Consider the following 24,292-nt stretch of genomic DNA (forward strand, 5'->3'; position numbering starts at 1 on the left):
TTGACGTCACTGGAATGTGTGCTTCCCGTTTAAGTATCGCAGACCGCCTCATTCCTGTTCTTTTTACAGTGCTGTCCAGTTGTCCCCACAACCTAATCCTCGGACTCGACTTTCTTATGGTGCATTCAGCTTTGATCGACTGTTCTGCCAGTACCCTTTGCCTCGAACTTCCTCTACTCACGCATATTCGTGCTGAACTGCTGAACAACTTTAGTACGACCGCCTTCGTCCACCTATCGCCTTGACTTTCATCAATTTGCTATCATCTTTTCCTGTGCCCAATGGTGATCACGTCGCCACACCTTTTCCTGATGTCCTTTTGATGCGCAATATCACTGTGCCCCACTCCGTCGTCCCTGTCACCAATAACTGGACATGCCTCCCCGTCGTCAATTTTGGCCTGACAAAAGAAGTTCTAACCAAAGGCATATTGGTTGCAATGCTCCATGCTATCGGAGATGACCACGTCACAACATTTTTCGTAGACATCTGCTCAGATTCTTCACCATGTCCACAGGATGCTATTTCTCCTGATGCAGCATTTCGTCCCATGATTGCTGTGGACCTATTGCCTGAACAAGCAGCAGCTCTGTGTCGCCTTTTGGTTTCCTACCATGACATCTTTGACCTCAGCAATCGCCGATTGGGCCACACTTCAATTGTTAAGCATCACATAAATACTGGTGATGCCAGTCCTATTCATCGACAGCCATATCGAGCTTCTGCTTCAGAGCGTAACGTTATTCAAGATGTAGTGAACAAGATGCTTCCCAAAGGCATTGTTGAACCTTCGTCGAGCCCTTGGGCGTCGCTCGTGGTGCTTGTTAAAGAGAAAGATGACACATGACATTTCTGCATAGATTATCATCATCTAAACTGCATTTCATCATATAAACTGCATTGAGTGCAGCAATGGCACAGAGGTAGAACACCCGCCTTGCGTGCAAGAGGTCCGTGGTGCGAATCCCAGTGCCGCGCAATTTTCCACCGGATTAAAAAAAAAAAATCCCTATGTTGATAAAATTGCATAAACAGGCCTGGAGTGTGGCCTGATCCTGGTGACCAGAACCTGTAACGCACTCCCTCACCAGAGCAGGATTGGCCACCCTAGTGCAGTACTTGGCCACAACCACCTATATGAACACAACAATCAAACCCCGGCCCTCAGTCCCCAGCAGCTGGGAAGCAACTGACCACGGCGGCGGTCAGACCTGCGACGCTGCAGAGGGTGCTAAGAATCCCTGGCTCCAGACAGGCCGCCATTGGAACATGAACCTGGCAACGTTTAACGCTAGAACGTTATCTAGTGAGGCGAGTCTAGCAGTGCTATTAGAGGAATTAGAGGGCAGTAAATGGGATATAATAGGGCTCAGTGAAATTAGGAGGCCAAAAGAAGCATATACAGTGCTAAAAAGTGGGCACGTCCTGTGCTACCGGGGCTTAGCGGAGAGACGAGAACTAGGAGTCGGATTCCTGATTAATAAGAATATAGCTGGTAACATACAGGAACTCTATAGCATTAACGAGAGGGTGGCAGCTCTTGTTGTGAAACTTAATAAGAGGTACAAAATGAAGGTTGTACAGGTCTACGCCCCTACATCCAGTCATGATGACCAGGAAGTCGAAAGCTTCTATGAAGACGTGGAATTGGCTATGGGTAAAGTCAAAACAAAATGCACTATACTGATGGGCGACTTCAATGCCAAGGTAGGCAAGAAGCAGGCTGGAGACAAGGCAGTGGGGGAATATGGCATAGGCACTAAGAATAGCAGGGGAGACTTATTAGTAGAGTTTGCGGAACAGAATAATATGCGGATAATGAATACCTTCTACCGCAAGCGGGATAGCCGAAAGTGGACGTGGAGGAGCCCGAAAGGCAAGACTAGAAACGAAATAGACCTCATACTCTGCGCTAACTCTGGCATCATACAAGATGTGGACGTGCTCAGCAAGGTGCGCTGCAGTGACCATAGGATGGTAAGAACTCGAATTAGCCTAGACTTGAGGAGGGAACGGAAGAAACTGGTACATAAGAAGCCGATCAATGAGTTAGCGGTAAGAGGGAAAATAGAGGAATTCCAGATCAAGCTACAGAACAGGTATTCGGATTTAACTCAGGAAGAGGACCTTAGTGTTGAAGCAATGAACGACAACCTTGTGGGCATCATTAAGGAGTGTGCAATAGAAGTCGGTGGTAACTCCGTTAGACAGGACACCAGTAAGCTATCGCAGGAGACGAAAGATCTGATAGAGAAACGCCAATGTATGAAAGCCTCTAACCCTACAGCTAGAATAGAACTGGCAGAACTTTCGAAGTTAATCAACAAGCGTAAGACAGCTGACACAAGGAAGTATAATATGGATAGAATTGAACATGCTCTCAGGAATGGAGGAAGCCTAAAAGAAGTGAAGAAGAAACTAGGAATTGGCGAGAATCAGATGTATGCGTTAAGAGATAAAGCCGGCAATATCATTACTAATATGGATGAGATAGTTCATGTGGCTGAGGAGTTCTATAGAGATTTATACAGTACCAGTGGCACCCACAACGATAATGGAAGAGAGAATAGTCAAGAGGAATTCGAAATCCCACAGATAACGCCGGAAGAAGTAAAGAAAGCCTTGGGAGCTATGCAAAGGGGGAAGGCAGCTGGGGAGGATAAGGTAACAGCAGATTTGTTGAAGGATGGTGGGCAGATTGTTCTAGAGAAACTGGCAACCCTGTATACACGCAATGCCTCATGACTTCGAGCGTAGCGGAATCTTGGAAAAACGCTAACATAATCCTAATCCATAAGAAAGGGAACGCCAAAGACTTGAAAAATTATAGACCGATCAGCTTACTGTCCGTTGCCTACAAATTATTTACTAAGGTAATTACAAATAGAATCAGGAACACCTTAGACTTCCATCAACCAAAGGACCAGGCAGGATTCCGTAAAGGCTACTTAACAATAGACCATATTCACACTATCAATCAGGTGATCCAAAAATGTGCGGAATATAAGCAACCTTTATATATAGTCAGGCAAGGAGATACAATCTCTCCAATGCTATTCAGAGCATGTTTACAGGAGGTGTTCAGAGACCTGGATTGGAAGGAATCGGGGATAAGAGTTAATGGAGAATACCTTAGTAAGTTGCGATTCACCGATGATATTGCCTTGCTTAGTAACTCAGGGGACCAACTGCAATGCATGCTCACTGACCTGGAGAGGCAAAGCCGAAGGGTGGGTCTAAAAATTTAAGCTGCAGAAAACTAATGTTTAACAGTCTCGGAGGAGAACAGCGGTTTACAATTGGTAGTGAGTCACTGGAAGTGGTAAGGGAATACATCTACTTAGGACAGGTAGTGACTGCAGATCCGGATCAAGAGACTGAAATAATCAGAAGAATAAAAATGGGCTGGGGTGCGTTTGGCAGGCATTCTCAAATCATGAACAGCATGTTGCCATTATCCCTCAAGAGAAAAGTTTATAACAGCTGTGTCTTACCAGTACTCACGTACGGGGCAGAAACCTGGAGGCTTACGAAAAGGGTTCTACTTAAATTGAGGACGACGCAACAAGCTATGGAAAGAAGAATGATAGGTGTAACGTCAAGGGATAAGAAAAGAGCAGATAGGGTGAGGAAATAAACGCGAGTTAATGATATCTTAGTTGAAATCAAGAAAAAGAAATGGGCATGGGCAGGACACGTAATGAGGAGGGAAGTTAATCGATGGTCATTAAGAGCTACGGAATGTATTCCAAGGGAAGGGAAACGTAGCAGAGGGCGGCAGAAAGTTAGGTGGGCGGATGAGATTAAGAAGTTTGCAGGGACAACATGGCCACAATTAGTACATGACCGGGGTAGTTGGAGAAGTATGGCAGAGGCCTTTGCCCTGCAGTGGGCTTAACCAGGCTGATGATGATGGTGATGAAACTGCATTACCAAGAAAGATGTCTACCCCTTGCCTCACATTGACGATTGTCACCAGGGTGCCAACTACTTTTCATCAATACACCTGTGGTCTCGTTACTGGCAGATTTCTGTGGATGAAAAAGACCAAGAGAAGACCGTGTTCATCACTCCTGATGGTCTATGCAACGCCCCAGCCAGGTTCGAATGTACGATGGAATTTTTGCTTAAAGGATACAAATGATCAACATGCCTCTGCTACCTAGGCAACATTCTTGTATTTTCACCTACATTTGAGACACACCTTGAGCGCTTATAAGCTGTTCTTCAAGTCTTCCATGCGGCTGGACTCCAACTAAATTCCTCGAAGTGTCACTTCAGTCATCGGCAGATTACAGTACTGGGCCAGCTCGTCGACGCTTCCGGTATTCAACCAGATCCGGAGAAAATTCATGCTGTCACGTCTTTTCCTGTACCTCAGTCTGTCAAAGACGTCCAAAGTTTGTAGGTCTCTGCTCCTACTTCCGATCCTTCGTTAAAGACTTCACAGTGATTGCCCAACCTCTTATTGATCTTCTGAAGAAGGATGTGCCGTTTATGTAGGGCCCCAGTCAAACTGCCGCGTTTTCCCACCTCGCCAACATTCTCACCATGCCACCTATACTGGCCGACTTTGACCCGTCCTCTCCTACAGAGGTGCATACCGATGCCAGTGGTCACGGTATCGGAGCCGTCTTAGCCCAGCACCAACAGGGTCAAGATCACATTATCGCGATATTGACCCTGTTGTTATCGCATACGCTAGTTATCGCATGCGCTAGCCGCCTCCTCACAGCAGCGGAGTGCAACTATTCGATTACAGATCGTGAATGTCTGGCTCTCGTATGGGCGGTTTCCAAAGTCTGCCCGTACTTGTATGGCACGCACTTCTCTGTAATCACGGCCCACCACGCGCTCTGCTGGCTTTCCTCACTCAAGGATCCTACCTGCCGGCTTGGTCGCTAGGCTCTGCGGCTGCAAGAATATTACTATGCAGAATTGTACAACTCATTGACATCCCCCTTGACAATGATGCAGGTGGTCGAAAGGTTTTGTTTTCATTGGACTCTGTGCTGCCCATGCTTTCGTATTTCAGTAGTTTCATTATCGTGTAGCGCTGTACTGGTTTTGCTGGCTCGCGAAACTCGCACAAACTGCAAGTAGCAGAGAATTCCCCTTTCATGTGATGTCAAGGGATGCTCGAATGGTGCACGCCACTTTGCCAAAAGCAGCTGTAGTGGCGAATCCACCTTTCTGTCTTCACTTAGTTTCACCATGGCCGTGCATCTGCATATTGTGCAAAAAAAAAATGTAGCAGCATCTGTCGGGCACCGTTTTACTCACTGACGGCAGCAAAAGGTGGTGATGGCATATGCAACGTCACCACTCCCCAGTTGGGTGGCGGGAGATTCAAATTGTGATAAAGGTATTTGGACCCTTCAGATGCAATTTTCTCGTTAACTAAGTAATTTCTTGGTACGAAACAAGCATTGCAAGATTACTGGAATGGTATTTAAACTGTCCACATCAACTTAGTATTTGCCTTTATACTCCATTCCATACATAGCAGTCAACGCTGTGGAAGCTATGCAAGAAGTTAGGTCAAGAAAAGTTATCACTCCGCGCGTTCCGTCCATGCTTCGCTACACGCCAACAGCATTCGCTCGCACGAGCAGGCACGTGAGCCTCCTCGTGACGGGTTGCAAATAAAAAACCCAAAAAGAACAACAAAAATAAAAAAGATTAACGAATTAACAGCCTTATCCCATAGTGTGCTTGTTTCTCAGAATTAAAACATCTTTCATTCAATAGTGAGCGCATATAAAATATAGTTGCACACAATTGCAGTCAAAAGTCATCGAACTATATTCAAGTGTGAACGAAGCCCACTGCAAGACGTCTCTCTAACCACCACAGTGTTGAGTGCTATGTATAGAATGGAGTATAGTGTCCCTTTAAGGGCTGCCATCTGAGGAACTTCAGCCGAGTGTAATATGGCAATAAAGGCTCATCCCAGTGAGCAAACATGATTTGCTGCTGAACACTTTCAAGGCTGTCAATTAAATGAGTCTGCTACAGACTCCACACTGCACAACAATATTCAAGGTGCGGCATATAAGGTGCAGAAAGTGGTCAGACCACCCATCTTTGACAGCCATGACCCCAATCTCAGGCGGCGTCTTACCAGGGTCCTTCAATGCTTTCTATCTGGTTACAAAACTGAAGCATAACGCTGTAGGAGATATTCATATAGCACCGCAGTGGATGCACCATGGCGCTGGCACAAGTAGACGGTGGACTGGAGCAGGCATTCTGTGCATATGGTCGCTATAGCACAAGGGTTGACTGCCTGCATCAGCACTTGAATATTGTCGACACAATGTGCAAATTGCTGCCTTGTTTCTCTACAGTACTCATAGACTTGAACACGAACAATTTCGGAACAGCAACAACACCTTGTTGCATTTCCAGGTTTAACTGCATTCGCAACAGTAGTATAAATCACAATTCAAATTGAACACTTGAACGTCAAAAAAATTGAATTATGGGGTTTTACGTGCCAAAACCATGATCTGATTATGAGGCCTGCCGTAGTGGGGGACTCCGGAATAATATGAAACACTTGGGGTTCTTTAACATGCATCTAAATCTAAGTACGCATGTGTTTTCGCATTTCGTCCCAATCAAAATGCTGCCGCAGTGACCAGGATTTGATCCTGCCACCTTGTGCTTAGCAGCTTCACACCATAGCCACTAGGCAACCACAGCAGGTACACTTGAACTACTCCATTGTTAGAAACCAACTACAAAGCAGGTTCACATCGCACTTTTATGCAACCTGCATTTGAAACTAACAAAGCTAACCAAATGATTACTAAACTAAGTACTAAATTAAGTTCAACAGAACACACTGTAGGGCTAGTTGGTACTGCACAACTTCATAACTGCATAACTCTGCATAAGAGAAGCGCTGTGTTTTCGTTGCCTTCTCTTGTCCTCGTGTTATTTCTTTTTTGCTTTGCCTCAAGTTATACAAAATTAAGTACCAAATTACTAAACTTATAACTGATTATCACTAAATTATTACTAAATCATGACTTATCTAAATGGCACCTTTTGCCTGACACTGGCAAAAGATGCCGAGAGCCAGTGGGCTATACTAATCCAGGTACAACCAAATTAGGAAGACCCACTAAGCTTCAACAAAAGACACTCCTTCACAAGAACAGGAATTGGCCTCCCTGGTGCAGCGTTCAGCCACTCCCTCCCAAATGACTCAATGACTCATTCAATCAACCGATGGCCTTCATTCCCGAGCAGCTGCAGAGGACCTCACCAAGGCGGCGGTCAGACCTGCAGCAGAGGGTGCTAAGAATCTCTGGACCTGGACAGGCGCCAATGGAAACTGACCCTGGCAACCTTTAAACCTGAACTCTGTCGAGTGAGGCTAGCTTAGGAGGACTCTGAGGGATTACCAGCATTGCTTGGGATATCATTGGCCATAGTGATGTTAAAAGAACTGGTGAGGCTTATACAGTGCTAACAGTCCTATGCTCTGCTATAGAATCCAACTATAGGCCAACCTAGATGCAGTAAGGGTAAAAGCAGACCAATTCAGGCTGGTACTTGCAAATATGCAGCCTTAGAACAGAGAGATGAAGATAACATAGAGGTAATGAATGAAACCATAACTAGGCTGGCTTCAGAAGCAGCAATTGAAGTGGGAGCTAAAGCACCAAGGCAACCCATAGGCAAGCTCTCCCAAGTAACCAAGGACCTAATAAAGAAATGAAAAAGAATGAAAGTGACCAACTCAAGAGACAAGATAGAATTCACGGAACTGTCAAAACTGATCAACAAGGAGAAAATAAGGGATATTCAAAATTATAACATGAGAAAGACTGAGGAAGCCATAAAAAATGGATGCAGCATGAAATCAGTAAGAAGGAAACTTGGCATAGGACAAACCAAGATGTATACACTGGAAGATAAGCAGGGTAATATCATCAGCAATCTCGAAAATATAGTAAAAGCAGTGGAAGAATTCTATACTGACCTGTACAGTACCCAGAGGAGTCAGGATATCTCAATTAGAAACAGTAACGAACAGGATACAGGAACTCCTCCTATAACTAGCAATGAAGTCAGAAGGGTCTTGCAAGACACTAAACAACGAAGAGCTGCAGGAGAAGATGGACAAACAGTCAACTTAAAGATGGAAGAGTCATAATGCTTGAAAAACTGGCGGCTCTTTATACGAAGTGTCTATCGACTGCAAGGGTCCCAGAAAACTGGAAGAATGCAAACATTATACTAATCCACAAAAAGGGAGACGTTAAACAATTGAAAAATTATAGGCCCATTAGCTTACTCCCAGTACTATATAAAATATTCACCAAGATAATCTCTAATTGGATAAGAGCAACACTGGACTTTAGTCAACCAAGGAAACAGGCAGGTTTCAAGGAGGGAGACTCTACAAAGGATCACATCCATGTCATCAATCAGGTAATCGAGAAATCCGCGGAGTACAATCAGCCTCTCTATATGACTTTCATAGATTACAAAAAGGCATTTGATTCAGTCAAGATACCAGCAGTCATAGAGGCATTACATAAGCAAGGAGTACAGGACGCTTACGTAAATATCTTGGAAAGTATCTACAGAGATTCCACAGCTACCTTAATTCTCCACAAGAAAAGTAAGAAGATACCTATAAAGGTGAGGGGTCAGACAAGGAGACACAATCTCTCCAATGCTTGGAAGAAGTATTCAGGCTATTAAACTTGGAAGGCTTAGGAGTAAGGATCAATGGAGAATACCTCAGCAACCTTAGATTTGCAGATGACATTGCCCTGTTCAGCAACACTGCGAACAAGTTACAACAAATGGTTGAGGATCTTAGCAGAGGGAGTGTTAGAGTGGGGTTGAAGATTAATATACAGAAGAGAAAGATAATTATCAGTAACTGGGCAAGGGAACAAGAATTCAGGATCGCCAATCAGCCTCTAGAGTCTGTGAAGTAACATGTTCCTATGGGTGGGCAGCGCAACCTGGACGAAGGACGAGAGGAAGTACAGAATACGAGCCCAAACACAGATCGAAAAAGTTAAAAAGTACACAGTCATCCCTTATTACATCAGATGGGGCATGGTTAAAAAAGACAGCCATGAAATATGGTGCTCAAGTAGTCTTTTCAGCAAAGAACTCCTTAAACAAGATTTGCAGTCTTGTCGATAGACCTAAACAGGCGTCCAAAGCTACATGCCGCGTCAAACACTCAGGGCAGCTTGTGGCACGCTCGGTGGCAATGGTCTGCGTCATTCCACCTTCGCGCGGCAAAATGTACTTTGGGCAGACAGGACACTGCCTTAACATCCACCTTAGGGAGCACCAAGGTGCAATCAGGAATGAAACAGGTTCTAATCTGGCCGCACATTGTAGAGTTTGCTCATGCAAACCCATGTTTGAACAAATAGAAATATTGTATAAAAATATGCATCAAATTAACCGCGAGATTGTAGAGGCCTACTTCATGCATGTGAACTCAGGCGCATGCGTCAGCCAGACTTCTATCACTCTGCAGGATAAAGAAACTGATTTTTTGAATGGCAACCTTGTAAACACCCTTGTAAATGTCACTTTACAAGTGCTTACATTTTCTGTATATAATAGTCCGTTGCTTGAAATAATAAACCAGTTAACTGCGCTCGTATTGTGTACTTCCTCTCGTCCTTCGTCCAGGTTGCGCTGCCCACCCATAGGAACATGTTCAATCACCAACTCGCCCAGGTTGCTGTGTTAATTCTGTGAAAGAGTACTTTTACCTAGGTCAATCACTCACAGGGGACCCTGATCATGAGAAGGAAATTTACAGAAGAATAAAAATGGGTTGGAGTGCATTTGGCAGACATTGTCAGATCCTGACTGGAAGCTTACCATTATCATTAAAAAGAAAGGTGTACAATCTATGCATTCTACCGGTGCTGACATATGGGGCAGGAACTTGTAGACTGACAAAGAAGCTTGAGAACAAGGACCACGCCAAGAGCGATGGAATGAAGAATGTTAAGCGTAACCTTAAGAGACAGGAAGAGAGCGGTGTGGATCAGAGAGTGGATATTGGCAAATAGAGGTGGATGAGCGGGACCATGAAAAGACAGCATTCGTAACCCCTGATGGCCCCTACGAATTTAAAGTGCTTCCATTCGGCCTCTGTTCCAGGCTTGGAACATTCCAGTGAATGATGGACACTGTGCTTGCAGGATTTAAATGGCAGTCGTGCTGAGTGTATTTGGATGATGTGGTCGTATTTTCCGCAACATTTGACCAACATCTAGAGGACCTGCGATTAGTGTTAGAAGCTATTCGCGCAGCAGACTAGACAATTAAGCCGGAAAAATGTCAGTTCGGCTTCAATTAACTTTGGTTTCTCGGACACGTCATCAGCGCTGAAGGCGTCCGGCCAGATCCGGAAAAAACAGCATCTCACAGACAGCAACCCACAACTCAAGGACAGCAACCCACAGACAAAAATTCAGTGTGACATTTTTTGGGTTTAGGCACATACTACCGAAGATTTGTGGAAAACTTTTCGAAGATTGCTGAGCCCCTTACAATACTAACAAGAGAAGATGAACCTTTCATGTGGAAAAGCAAACAACATGACGCCTTTGACGAGTTAAGGAAATGCCTGCAAGCTTCTCCAATCCTTGCCCATTTTGATGAGACAGCCGACACTGAAGTTCATACCGATGCGAGTAATGTTGGCCTCGGTGCCATACTAGTGCAGTGGAAGATCGGCCAGGAGAAAGTAATAGCTCATGCCAGCCATAAGCTTTCGAACGCAGAGGAAAACTACTCAGCAACCGAGAAAGAGTGTTTTGTAGTCATTTAGGCAATATGTAAATTTCGACCGTACCTCTCTGGTGGACCATTCAGAGCAGTCGGTGATCACCACTCGCTTTGCTGGCTGGCGAATCTCAAGGATCCATCCGGACAACTAGCAAGACGGAGCCTTAGGCTTCAAGAGTACGATATTACTGTCGTATACCGATCCGGGAGGAAACACAGCGATGCCAACTGCTTGTCACGCGCACCAGTCAAGACAAACATGTCAGAAGAAGAGGATTTCCTGTTCCTTGGCATTGTTGACGTGTCACAAATCGCTCAACAACGAGATGACCCAGAATTCCTTCCACTTATACAGCGCCTGGAGAGGCTCAACATTCAACTCCCGCGTATTTTCTCTAGGGGGCTATCCTCGTTCAGTCTGCGAGGAAGTGCCCCTACAAGAGAAACTTAGAGAACAGCGAGACAAAGTTTTTACTTGTCGTACCCACACTGCTATGCGAGAAGAAATTTTGCATGCATGTCACGACGAACCGACATCTGGACCCATGGGCATGAGCCGTACATTCGCCAGGATTCGTCTGAAATACTACTGGCCTAAGTTATTAGCATTAATGCAGCACTATGTCAAGATTTGTCGCGAGTGTCAAAGGCACAAGACTAAATTCATAAAACCGGCAAGCCTCCTCCAGCCAACAGAGCCACCAAAAGCCCCATTCGGACAAGTCGGTATGGACCTCCTTGGACCCTTCTTAACACCATCTTTAGGCAAAAAGTGGATAGTTGTGGCCACGGACTATCTGATTCGTTACGCAGAAACTGATTCCCTGTACAGTGCAACGGCTATCGAAGTTGCGAAATTCTTTGTCAACAATATTGTGCTCAGGCATGGCGCTCCCACAGTTGCTATTACCGATCGTGGAACAGCCTTTACTGCGGACCTAATGAAATGCTTGTTGCAAATGATACATACTGATCACAGAAGAACTACAGCGTAACACCCTCAGACAAACAGTTTAACTGAACGCCTGAACAGAACACTGGCTGACATGCTTTCGATGTATGTCGATGTTGAACATAGGCTGCGGGACGAAATTTTGCCGTACATCACCTTCGCATTTAATACGGCCATTCAAGAAACAACATGAGTCACCCACTTGAAATTGTATTCGGCCGAGCACTAACCCCATCTTTTAATGCTATGTTGCCGTTAGACGAAAAACACAACTCATCTGACCTAGATGATTTCTTGCAAAGAGACGAGGAGGCACGACAGATGGCAAGGTACCGAATACGCCACCAACAATGCATTGACTCCAGCCGATACAACCTGTGACCTCGTGAAGCTCATTATCAGCCCGGTGACAAGGCATGGGTATGGACCCCAGTACGACGCCGTGAACTGTCTGAAAAGCTTCTCTGCTGAACTTCGGCCTTAAGGAAATACTTCGTTGTGTAAGCAATGTCACTTATGAAGTGAAATCCGCTGGACACGAGAGCCCAAGACGGCACAACTCCACGTAAGTTGGGCATGTTGTCAGCATGAAACCCTACCACGAGAGGTCATGAAGAAAAAAAAAAAGTAAGAGCACACAGGAACCCCTACTTCCTCTCAGACATCGAGCCAATGCGATAAGGAGGGGTATAATTCCGCGACAACTTGGGTCACATTCAAGTTGCGTGCGCTTCATATTGGACTGTGCACACTGTACTGTGGTGTTGTTCGGCAACAACAGGCAGCGATCTTCATGGCACGAGTAGCCGGATGGACCCAGCTCGCATGCGCCACACGTACGAGGTATCACGCGAGAAGAAGGAAGAAGACAGTTCGACGCCAGTTCTAGAACAAGACTGCCAGAGATTCTTCACGACCGCAGTGACATTTTAGTTGTGGGCACAGGTTCGCCTTTATAAATAACATTCTTTTGTTAACCTGTGTTTCCCAACACCGTTACAATATTCTAACTGACATTAAAGAAAGAAATGAAGCTGGGCAAGTCATGTAATTTGTACGTTAGATAACTGGTGGACCATTAGGGTTACAGAATGGGTGCCAAGAGAGGGGAAGCACAGTCGAAGACGGCAGAAGACTAGGTGAAGTGATGAAATTAGGAAATTCAGGGGCACTAGTTCGAATCTGTTGGTGCAGGACAGGAGTAATTTGAGATCGCAGGGAGAGGCCTTCGTCCTGCAGTGGACATGAAATAAGCTGATGATTATGATTACTAAACTAACAAAGCTAACGAACTGATTAACTGTAACCAATCAAGCTGGTAATCACTGCGCGTACGCCCACTATTGCGCAAGGGTCGACTGCCTGTATTGGCGTGTGAATATTGTGAACACAATGTGCAAATCGTAAACGCCAAGATTTTCGAAACAACTACAATGCTTTCTTTTATTTCCAGGTTCTACTGCATTCACAACAGCTTAATACATGATTTAAATTGTACACTTGGACTACTCCATCGTTAGAAACCGCCTACAGAACAAGTTCATGTCACACTTTTATGTAATTCAAGGTGTCTACCAAGTTGACATATCCAAATTCCCCAAGTTTTCCAGGCTTTAGCTGAGTGCCGTTGCAAAATTCACAATTGACACAGAACAGTGTTTTACGTCACGATGGACTGAAACGCATGTTTAAAAAAAAAACGGCTTAATCCAGTTTGAATACCAAGGAGTAGTGTTTATTTTATTCAAAAATGAAACAGAAGGGACGGGTAAAAATATCTTTAAAAAAATGGTAAAGCTCATTGCAAATCAAGTTTAACATTTTCAAATATGAATCAAAAGAGATGCACACAGAAGCAAATATTTTCGAATATGAGCTATTTCTATCAACTGATAGCAAGCTCATTGGTATGAGGCCCAAACTTTGCCACATGTGAAATTATCTCTCAGCAGCTGGAAGGACAACCTCAACTGTCGTGACATACTCTCAGCTCGCGCACAACACCTCAGTTTTGCATGTGACTGCTTTTAAGGGTTTATTTTGGTTTGGATGGGGGACACCTGCATCTTGGCATCAGCCAACACTATTTTTTGAGCTCAAGCTCCTTCAAAGAAGCGGCGGCACACCTCCTTTTCCGTTAATTCCTCAATTCGTCAGTCCTTTGCATTCTCGTCCTACTTCCGCCACGCGTTCTCCGCGTGGATCATTTGAAACATCCTCTTAGTTGTTGTACAGTCAACGTCCAATTTTTTGGACTCCCTAGGGGCCGCGAAAACGTCCGATAAAGTGGGAAGTCCGAATAAAATGAATGCATGTCTTTTACTACTCCTGAGGGCTCAAATCGCCACAGGCAAGCCTGAAAACTCTCTGAGGGCCGGCCAGTACACTTATTAGGCATATCGGTGCTCGTACTGGGACAGGAGACAGCGTGTGCACGCGTGTAAAATTAAAGAATGCATACTGTATCCCACGACAATTGCCCCTTCACGCCCTTAAGATTCACCGCAATACTTAGCGTATGCTTCATCGCGTAACATTGCTTCATGTTTGGGAGTGCATTAGAATATTTTGTTAAGAAAGGCCAGCGGTCTGTCAGATTCTGGTATGGGCTGTTTCTTCGCCAATATTTACTACACAATATTTACTATCTGTACATATTGTATAAAGTTATTCGTTTCTTCTTCGTCTGCGGAAACAGTCCGTCTCTCGTCCTCCACCCCGGAGTCACAACAGTGAATGGCAGGCTGTGGGATTCGAAGCCAGATAACGCCCGCTACACCCCTCAACGGCAGCCACGAGGGGTGAGTGCCCGACGTTTGCCTTTTGCACTGCCAGACCTTTGTCGCACACGCAAATGCTAAGGACAATTGCTCAAGTATTCTGAAAGGATTGTAGTGGTTTTGTCTTAGTTCACTTCTGGCCTTGCATAGATTTCCGGCTTCAGAAGCAAAGCTAAATTAGAGGCGAAACCGGAGACGAGCCATCAGATCCCGATGGAGAAGCTCAGTATACAGGACCTCCTTGACGTTTGTCAGGAGATGGGCATTTCGGTTGCCACGGCAGGCAAAAGAATGCCATTCTGGACGTTATGAGGGCACAAGAGGTAACTGAAGAGAAAGTCGAAGAGGTTTGCGGTGAAATACTTGAGAGGAGAAGCGAGAAAAGAATGTGCGATGAGGCAGAAGAAAAATAAATGCGCGACGAAGCAGAAAAAAAAAAAAAAAACTCGCGCCGAAGCAGAGGAGCAGAAAAGGTGCGAGAAGGCAGAGGAGAGAAAAAGGCTCGAGGAGGCGGAGGAGAAAGAAAGGCGCGAAGGGAGAGATTATGCTCTTAAAGTGAGAGAACTGAAAATGGAGCAAATTCGAATAAGCTCGGCGCATTCAAGTCCTCTTTCTGGGGGAGACGATACGCCTAAACTGAGAATACAGGACCTGATGCTACCATACAGGATAGGCGGTGATATTGCACTTTTTCTCGTGAATTTCGAACATACATGTGAAAAGATAGGGCTGGACGGAAGCCTTTGGTCTCAAAAACTTCTTTCAGTTGTCCCAGGAGAGGCCGCAGAAGTTCTCGCATGCTCGTCTAAAGAAGACTACGAGAACTATGGAAAGGTAAAAGCCGCGCTTCTTCCCAAATACCGCCTCTCTGCCGAGGCATTTCGACAGCGATTTAGACAGGCAAAAAGGGGCAACGAGTCACACACTGAGCTCCCGTACGAGTTAAAGTCTAACTTAAAAGAGTGGCTCAAAAGTGCAGAAGTGTATGGTAACTATGACAAAGTGCTTGAATGCATAGCACTAGGGAAATTTTATCGAGTTCTTCCATAAGAAGTTATACTATCAGAAGAACTTCAGTGTGGCCTAGTTGGTGTTTACTGCATATCATATTGACCGCAAGTAAAGATGGGGACAGCGGAAGAGAACACATAAACGACACGGGCGGTAATTTTCAATTGGTTTATTCACGGCAGCCTGTGGGCATATATAGACAAATAGAACATGCGCAGAATGCAGCAAACAAGAACACTCATCAGCCTAGCGGAGAAACCAATGATAAAAAAAATCTGTTTCCGATTGAAACAACCTAATCGAATTGTCACTAACACAGTCTTGGCCTTTCTTTTTTATGTGATAAGCCTCCATCAGTTCGCGTGCAGTCTGGTCCTGGCTTCTCCCCAGAATCTTTATCTCCTTAAGAAGAGGTGCAAAGTGACAGGCATTGCAGTGCACAGGCAAGTGCGCCAATTCATCTTTCGTTAACTTTTGTTCGTGTTCCCTGGCTCGATCATTCAGGCACCGTCCAGTCTGCCCTGTGTAGCGGCGCTTTTAGAAACCTATCTTAATAGCACTTTTATCAGTTTTAACGAACACTTCTTTCTGCAGAAACATGGAATCTGCATTGGCTCATGCATTGCGCCATTTTCGTGTAACATTTTTTTAGCTACCATGGAAAAAGCACTTGATCAGGCGTTTGGGGGAGCGTATTTAAACATTTTAAAAGTTTTTAGATATATGGATGATTTTTTTATTGTTTTTAACGGGCAAGGAAGTTTAACTTCTTGTGACAGCATTCTAGCCATTTTTAATCTCGGTAAAGGGCTTTCTTTTACTCACGAACTTCCACTCGACAATTCCTTGCATTTTTTAGACCTAAGCATTTCCTTTGCTAAAGACCATGCGTGCAGGCAGTACTTCCCTCGGGCACAGAAGGGTTTGGTGCCATATGACTCCTCCCAGTCAAAGATTGTTAAACGAGGAGTAGCGATGCTCTGCTTAGAATCGGCTCTCCGCAAGTCGTGTGTGCACAAGATGCAGCTTGCCTTTGACAATCAGATTTACCGTCTTTTAAGACGGCAGGGTTCCCCGACTCAATGGTAACGCCAGAGGTGGAAACCCTCCGGCAGAAGGCAAAAGGATCTAGGGGCAAAGCAAGGGTGAGGACGACTACTATGGCCGTAAGACCTGAAGTGGCACCATATATATGCACAGGGTCACTCACAACCTAAGGAAGGCGGCAGGCAGGTTTGGAGTCCTCCTTGTCTTTTCAGCCCCTTTTAAGCTGGAGCGGCTCTGCCCCCGCACCTCCCGTGATCCTAAAGGAAGGCAAGGCTGCGGCAAGAACCATACCAAGCCATATGCAAAATGCAATGTAGGAGTTGTGTACGAAATCCCCCTGGCATGTGGCAAGTCCTACATAGGGCAGACAGGACATTGCCTGAATGATCAAGCCAGGGAACACAAACAAAAGTTAACGAAAGATGAATTGGAGCACTTGCCTGCGTACTGCAATGCCTGTCACTGTGCACCTCTTTTTAAGGAGAAAAATTCTGGGAAGAAGCCAGGACCAGACTGCACGCAAACTGACAGAGGCTTATCACATAAAAAAGAAAGGCCAAGACTGCGTTAGTACCACTTCCATTAGGTTGTTTCAATCTGTGGGGTTCTCACACCCATGCTCTTGGGACAAAGGAAAGACAACACAGTAGTGCAAACAATCACAAGGGCATTTATTGCACCTTCCATAGATCAATGCCTGCTAGCCGAGTTGCTTTCCCAAAACATGCCTCTAATCTAAGAAATCTAAGAAGTCCGACTCACCGCGACCGGATAGCGAGCGAATATGTTCGCCCCATGCTGGATCCCAACGCCTGGTCGTTTGCGCGTAGTCACGCGAACGTTGGCGCGCTCAAAGGCGGCCACGCGAGACGGTCTCGCAGAAGCATGGATCGGCGCACACGCGGAAGGTCCGCGCTGCTTGTCGTCCTCGAACCAAAGAGGAAGCATCTTCTCCCTTCCCACGCCCAAGTAACCCCGCCATGAGGCGGCTTTAGCAGCGCAAAACTCTCGCCATCTCTCGTACTGCGCTTCAACCACACCGACCAATGCAGGCCCCAGGCCACGCTGCGAAGCCGGATTACAGGAGACGGGAGCCATGCGGGAAAACAACATATTAGGGGACGTGTGAGAGCCGCGCATTCCCACAAATCGGAAATAGATTTTTTTGATAATTGGTTGCCCCGCTGGGCTGATAAGTGTTGTTTGCTGGAGTCTAAGTTTACCTGAACACGTTCCATATCTTTTTTTGAACAAATCGGAGCAGCTTTCAGAAAAGGAGGGCCAGTCGTTCTCTACCAGTCTCGCTTGCACGGCATTAACGCGATTGCAGTCACACGCCCTCTCAAAGAAACTTGAAAGCTCATATTCAAACGAGGAAACTGACAATGCAACATTCTCACAGCAGCAGCCTAGGCCAGGAGATACAGCTGACGAAAAGCAGATGGCTCAGACTTGTGACGGATCAATTACCGGATCAGTGACAGTGGGTAAGAGAGACTTGGGAAAACTAGGCGCCTAGGGCTGAAGTGGAAGATTCACTGCTTAGTCCCGCATCCTTTTGCTGGGAGCAGCTTAGTAGGGTTGACCGAGAGGCGCTTATCACGGCACAGTAAAGTGACCCTTCGCTGACTACGCTGCGGGCTAATGTGAATGAAGGAGTGGCCCAAAAGAACATCTCGTTCTACACTAGGTCAGGTCTCAAGTACCGAAAATATCAGGATTCCATACAACCAACTACTCATGCCAGAAGAGTACCGACCCCAGCTTTTAGATTTAGCGCATGCAAATGCTTGGGCGGGTCACCTCGGTATCAAGAAGACAAAGGCTGGGCTAGTCCAAGATTTATATTGGCCAGGATGCTGCTGGAAAGAGGTTGAAACACTTGTTCGGTCAGCGAGTTGGCAAATCCAACGACAAGTGGAAGGCCCCAATTCAATTGATGCCCATTATCAGAGAACCATTCCGGAAGCTTGTAATAGATGTGGTAGGACCCCTCCCCGAATCCCGTTGAGGTTGCCCATATATTTTGACCATACTGTGCGTGGGAACAAAATTTCCCAAGGCAATCCTACTTAAAGAACTGAACTCCTCATGCATTGTTGATGCACTGTTGTCCACATTCGCCCGTGTTGGCTTCCCGGCGGAGATTCAAAGTGACAACGGGAGTGTGTTTACTAGTTGCATGACAACAACGTTCTTTGAACGCTGCAGAATAAAGGTAAATTGTAGCTCTATTTTTCATCCCCAGTCAAATCCTGTTGAGTGGACGCATTCCCTCCCTAAGTGGGTATTGAGAGCACTTTTTGAGTTTTGAGCATGAGGGTTTTGGGTTTTGAGCATGACGAAGACTGGGAGGCCTGCATCCCAGCAGCACTCTTCAAAATAAGGTCGGCGCCAGTTGAGAGCACTGGGTTTAGCCCTGCAGAGCTAGTTTACGGGCGTAGCCTGAGGTCACCACTGAAGTCTACTGAAAGACGCTTGGGAGGGTTATCAGGGAGACCCACGTGTAGTAAACTACGTGCTAGACCTGCTAAAAAGGCTGTCAAAAATCAAGGAGCTCATTGAGGAAAATATGAAAGCTCCACAGAGCTCAGCAAAGACTTATTACGATAAGTCATCACGACAACGCACATTCCACATTGGCAACAAGGTAATGTTGCTAGACAGTGCAAGAAAAAAATGGACGTTCAATGGGAAGGGCCTGCTAAACTGGTGTCGAGGCAATGCCGCGCGACATGTGAGTAGGCATTACCAACATGTGAGTAGGCGCTCGCTAACAGGTAATGCCTAGTGGGGTGTGCTAGTGTGAGCTATCTGGGTCATGTCGTGGAGCCCAGCCAGCATAGACACTCCGAGCTAAAAGTTGCTGCCGTTTTGGAATACCGGCGTGCAACTACAAAGTCGGAAGAAAGGGCATTTCTGGGACTGGCGGGGTATTATCAGCACTACGTGAAAAATTACTCGAATCTCACTAGCCCTTTTGAGAGACTGTCTCCGCAATTCAGAGCCAACGATCATTTCGTGGGATAAAAAGAAAGAGAAGGCTTTCTAGAGCCTGAAACAAGCCCTGGGAGGAAGACCTGTGCTTACGGCCCCTAATTTCTCTAAAGGCTTTATTATACAATGTGATGCGTGTGACCGCGGCCTAGGAGCCGATGGGCACGAGGGGCCCGTTTTATATTTGAGCCGGAAGCTTAGTGTCAGAGAGGAGGCATATAGTATGTCCAAAAAAGAGTGCGCTTGCCTGGTATGGGCTGTTGATAAGCTTGCTTGCTATGTATCTGGGTCCTTGCCTTTTGACTTGATTACACACCATGTAACCTAGAAATGACCATCTATTCAGGTTGTGGGGATGCGCGACTCTCGCGCGTCCCCTGATGTTTTTCCCGCATAGCGCATCCCCTGATATGCTGTTTTCCCGCACGGCTCGCGTGGCCTGGCGGTCGGAGTGGTACAAGCGCGGTGCGAGAGATGGCGCGACTGTCACGCTGCTGCGGGGTTACTTGGGCGCCGAAAGGGAAGGCGCTTGGTCTCTTTGGGTTCGGGAAGTGAGCGCGACGGACGTGCCGCGCCGACCATGCTTCTGCGAGACCGTCTCACGTGGCCGCCTTGGACACCGTTGGCGTGACTGTACACGCGAACGACCAGGCGTTGGGATCCAGCATGGGGCGAACATATTCGCTCGCAATGCGGTCGCGGTAAGTCGGACTTCTGGATTTGTCGCGCGCCCATCGGCATGTTTTGGGGATATGAACTCGGCTAGCAGGCATTGATCCATGAAAGGTGCAATAAATGCCCTTGTGACTGTTTGCACTACTGTGTTGTCGTTCCTTTGTCCCAAGAGTACGGAGGAGAACGCGCATATCTCCCCACAAGGTGGAGCTTGTCACTTCAGCACCATAATTTCTCTGTTCGCTACAAGAAGGGGAAGCTACATACAAATGCTGATGGACTTGGCAGAGCCTTTTAGGCTGCAGCCTATGCTTACCCGAGAGCTTATCCTAGAAGCTAAAAGCTTTAATGCTACATATTCATGTATGCTCTTGTCTCTTCAATTATTTTAGCAGATTGAAGTTGATTGATAATCACTTACGAAACACAATCGTGTGAAGAGTATTGTAATGTTAGTGTCACCGATTAAAATGCGCCTCCGGATCACTCGAGAGCCTACCTCACCCACTTGAATGGGCTATGATTGCAAACCAAGTGACAGAATTTCGCTCGGAGTGAGACAGGGCAAAATATAAACTTTCTTCGATTGCCTCAGCTGTGTCTGGCCTACCTGAATGACTGTTAGGAATTGCTTTGCAATCTATCCTTAGCTGTTCATTCTCTTTGAATGTGTCTTCTTCGAGAGCACTATTTGTAGAGGTCTGTATCCCGGGCTCTTTATCGGGTGCGTGTTTCGTGTTTAGTACAATAACCGTAATGGTGAAACCGTAACGTGATGATGAAAAAACAAGGGAATGCAAGAGTATGTGAGTAGAAAAACAAAAATAACAAGAATTACAATAGAATGACTGCAGGAAAATAAAAAATAATTTCAGAAACACTGCACCAAAGCAAGATAAAAAAGAAGCAAACATTTTTCAACTGTCGCATGTTCAGCTGTCAACGCATTCAATGCTTTCAGTGTTAATAAGAAGCGATATGGGCAAGTTATTCCATTTGGTAATTGTGCGAGGAAACAAGAAATATTTAAAGGTGTTGGTCCTGGCAAAATACGGAGTTAATGACTTGGCATGTCGGTGCCATGTTAATCGCCCTGTGAGCGGCTGTATGTATTTCTGCGGATTGAGAGATAGTTGATTATTCTGAAGCAGATAGAGGAACTTAATCCTTCGAATTTTCCTTCGCAATTTTAGTGTTTGTATATTATTAATTTTCATTAAGTTTGAGGGACAGTCAGTTGAACGGTATTCAGAAAATATAAAGCGTAAAGCTTTTCACTGAATTTTTTCTACTGCATCGATGTTGTGTTTCGTGTGCGGATCCCAAACAATTGCCACATATTCTAGTGTAGGCCTTATAATACAGTTGTAAGCCAGCAGCTTGGTTTCCAGAGGTGGCCTTTTTAATTTATGCCTGAGCAGAGCAAGTTTTCTTAAAGCTGAAGCACATGTAGTAGAGATATGCTTGTTCCAGAAACGATCATGCATTATGATAACCCTCAGGTACCTATATTCCTCGACTTTGGATAAGGGTTGAGATGGAAGATCATTAGTAAACGGTAAAGGGTGCTTTTTCTTTTAGTAATTCTCATAGAAACTGTTTTATTAGTGTTAAGCTCCACGTTCCACTGTTGACATCAGGAATGAATGCTCTGAAGGGTAGAATTTAAGAGGACATGATCTTCATGGCATTTAATTTCATTACATAAAACACAATCATCAGCAAACAATCACATTTGAACGGGGTGAGCGATTACTTCTACAATATCATTAATATATATTAAAAACAAGGGGCCAAGCACGCAGCCTTGATGCAGCGTGCTTGGCCCCTTGGCGAAAATTTGAATGTGGGATGTGCAACTGGGGTTTATCATGTCATAAGAAGCCTTATCATGGTATCACTTGTACTGTGTACATCTGAACAAGCAGCAAAAAGCAAAGCACTGGCAATGTTCCAGCTGCGATAAATTGATTGTGGTTTTATCTACCTTATTTTATCTTTTGTGACTGCTAAACAAAGTGTAACATATCTTGGGTTGAATGAGCCACTGCAGCACGTACTAAGATGCATACAAACTGCAGAAATTTTGAGTGTGAGATGTGCAATGATGGGGCCCTATAACATAAAACTATTCCAATGTGTTTTTATTCCAATTTCCTGACGTCAAATATGCGTAACCACCGACGTAAACATTGGGCGGTGACCCGCAGCGTTGCCTCATCAGCCCAATCAAATGCCCTCTTAGTTTATAGGAGGTCGCCTTTTTTTTTTTTTAAAAACGAGTAACATTGCCTAGATTAAGCAGTTTTTTGTTTGCAATTGGCTGACAGGAGGTAAGGTGCACGGTCAAGTCGAGAAGGTTTCAATGGGGCTGAGCCAGCACACTGAAAATAGACAAGAAGATGAAGAAGGTGGTGGTGGCATCTACAATTGGTTCGCTTTCCCTTACTTAGCTTGCCGTGGCTGGTCGAAAATTACGGCGGCGTGCAACAGAAGGCTAAGAATGCCGCCACAACGAATCCTCAGCAGAGAAGAGTTGGCAGAGCGAGGTCGTAAACATGCTGAAAGTACTCGAAAACGTTACACATTCATGCAGAAAATTTTATGATATGCCAATAAACTCATGCTCTCCGGCAGGTGCGTGTAGCCAGTGCCTGAGCGATCGGCGGCAGCCATCTTTTATTCCTCTCAGAACGGGGCAGCCTGCGACTATTCAGAAAAAAAATCCAGTTTTGTTCGGCATATTAATGCATCTTTACCGCATACATGTGACTTTGACGCAGCGGGTTTTCGCAGTTTTGTGACGTCGTGCAACAGGCACGTGACGTGGCTGCAGCCCAAAAACATTTGACCAATAGCCGAGGGCTAATGCCGAAAAGGCATCGAATGAGAAATAACTATTGTTCTTTTGTTCGGCCCAATCGTGCATAATCAATGTGTACACATCATATCAGATGGACAGCTATTGTAGTTTTCGTGATGTCGTGTGACAGACAGGTGAAGTGGGCATGGTCCAAAAAGTTTTTGACCAATCACAGAGGGCTCATTGCAGAATTGGAATAGAAAAGTTTGGACAAGCTTTACGTTATAGCACCAACGATCTAAACATATATGACGGTCATGTGTGAGTGGGGCTTATCATCATGTCACTTGCCTTGTGTACATCTGAGGAAGCAGCCAAAAGCAAAGATGTGGCTTTTTATTTGAAATACTTGTCTCTGTGGTGTGGATCTTTTCCTTTAGAGATATTGAGCAACATACAAATCGTAAACCTCAATGCAATCGTAGAGCAGAACACGGGTCGAGCGGTAGCTGACAGTCAAAAACCTAAAGGGTGGTATGTATTCACTGCTGTGTATAAAAAGTGAATCCAGAAAGACGTCATGTCAGACTTTACCAAGTCAAGAAATCCCCCTCTGTTCTAACTTTACACTACGCACCATTACCTTGATGGGGAAAAAACAAGAGTGATAAATTTTTCTTGGTTGGCCACTTTATTTTTTTTTGCAAGCATATTGTGCTTGTGCCCTCATCCCACCCCACTCAGCGTCCTGATCTGTGCAGAAGGGTTGAAATCCGGGTCAGTTGGTACATAGTTGAAGGGAAAACCAGTCAAAACACAAAGCACAAGAAGAGAGGTTCACATCGCTCACAAAGAGGTTCATCACACAGAAAGGTTCATCTCTGCTACAGGGGCAAGTCAGAACAGATGTTTCTGTTTGTGGATCTTCGTAAATAACGCAAAAAGTACACCGTGACATACTGTGACACTAGAATGGCACATCTAGAATGAAATATTTTTTTTGCATTTTCATCGACTGCAATGCCGACACATATTCTAGGAGTGCTTTGCAGGCGCAGATTGCATTCGGTTTGTCCACGAATTATCAGAACTGCCATGCCGGTCGCAAGCATTGCCTTTTTTCCCGAACACGCGCTCTGCTGGGGCAGCTGCCGGCAAACTTCCACGCTATCTACTGTGCTGACTGCCGGAAAACTTTCGCGCGGTCTGGCTGCCGGCAAATTTCCACATCGT

General features: G+C 45.5%; 1 protein-coding gene across 2 annotated transcripts in view; it reads right to left on the reverse strand.

The window, feature by feature from the left end:
* LOC126519177 (26S proteasome non-ATPase regulatory subunit 13-like) overlaps positions 1–24,292 on the reverse strand; it is a 146,657-nt gene that overhangs the window by 121,753 nt on the left and 612 nt on the right. Inside the window, exon 2 of one of the 2 annotated variants that reach the window (XM_055065158.2) lies at positions 16,748–16,857. The exons of the other annotated variant lie outside the window; for it this stretch is intronic. Coding sequence (XP_054921133.1) covers positions 16,748–16,857 — 110 coding nt within the window. The remainder of the gene's footprint in view (positions 1–16,747; positions 16,858–24,292) is intronic. 2 annotated transcript variants of the gene reach the window in all.

Source organism: Dermacentor andersoni, chromosome 10 (genome assembly GCF_023375885.2).
Source record: "Dermacentor andersoni chromosome 10, qqDerAnde1_hic_scaffold, whole genome shotgun sequence".
NCBI classification, from domain to species: Eukaryota; Metazoa; Arthropoda; class Arachnida; order Ixodida; family Ixodidae; genus Dermacentor; species Dermacentor andersoni.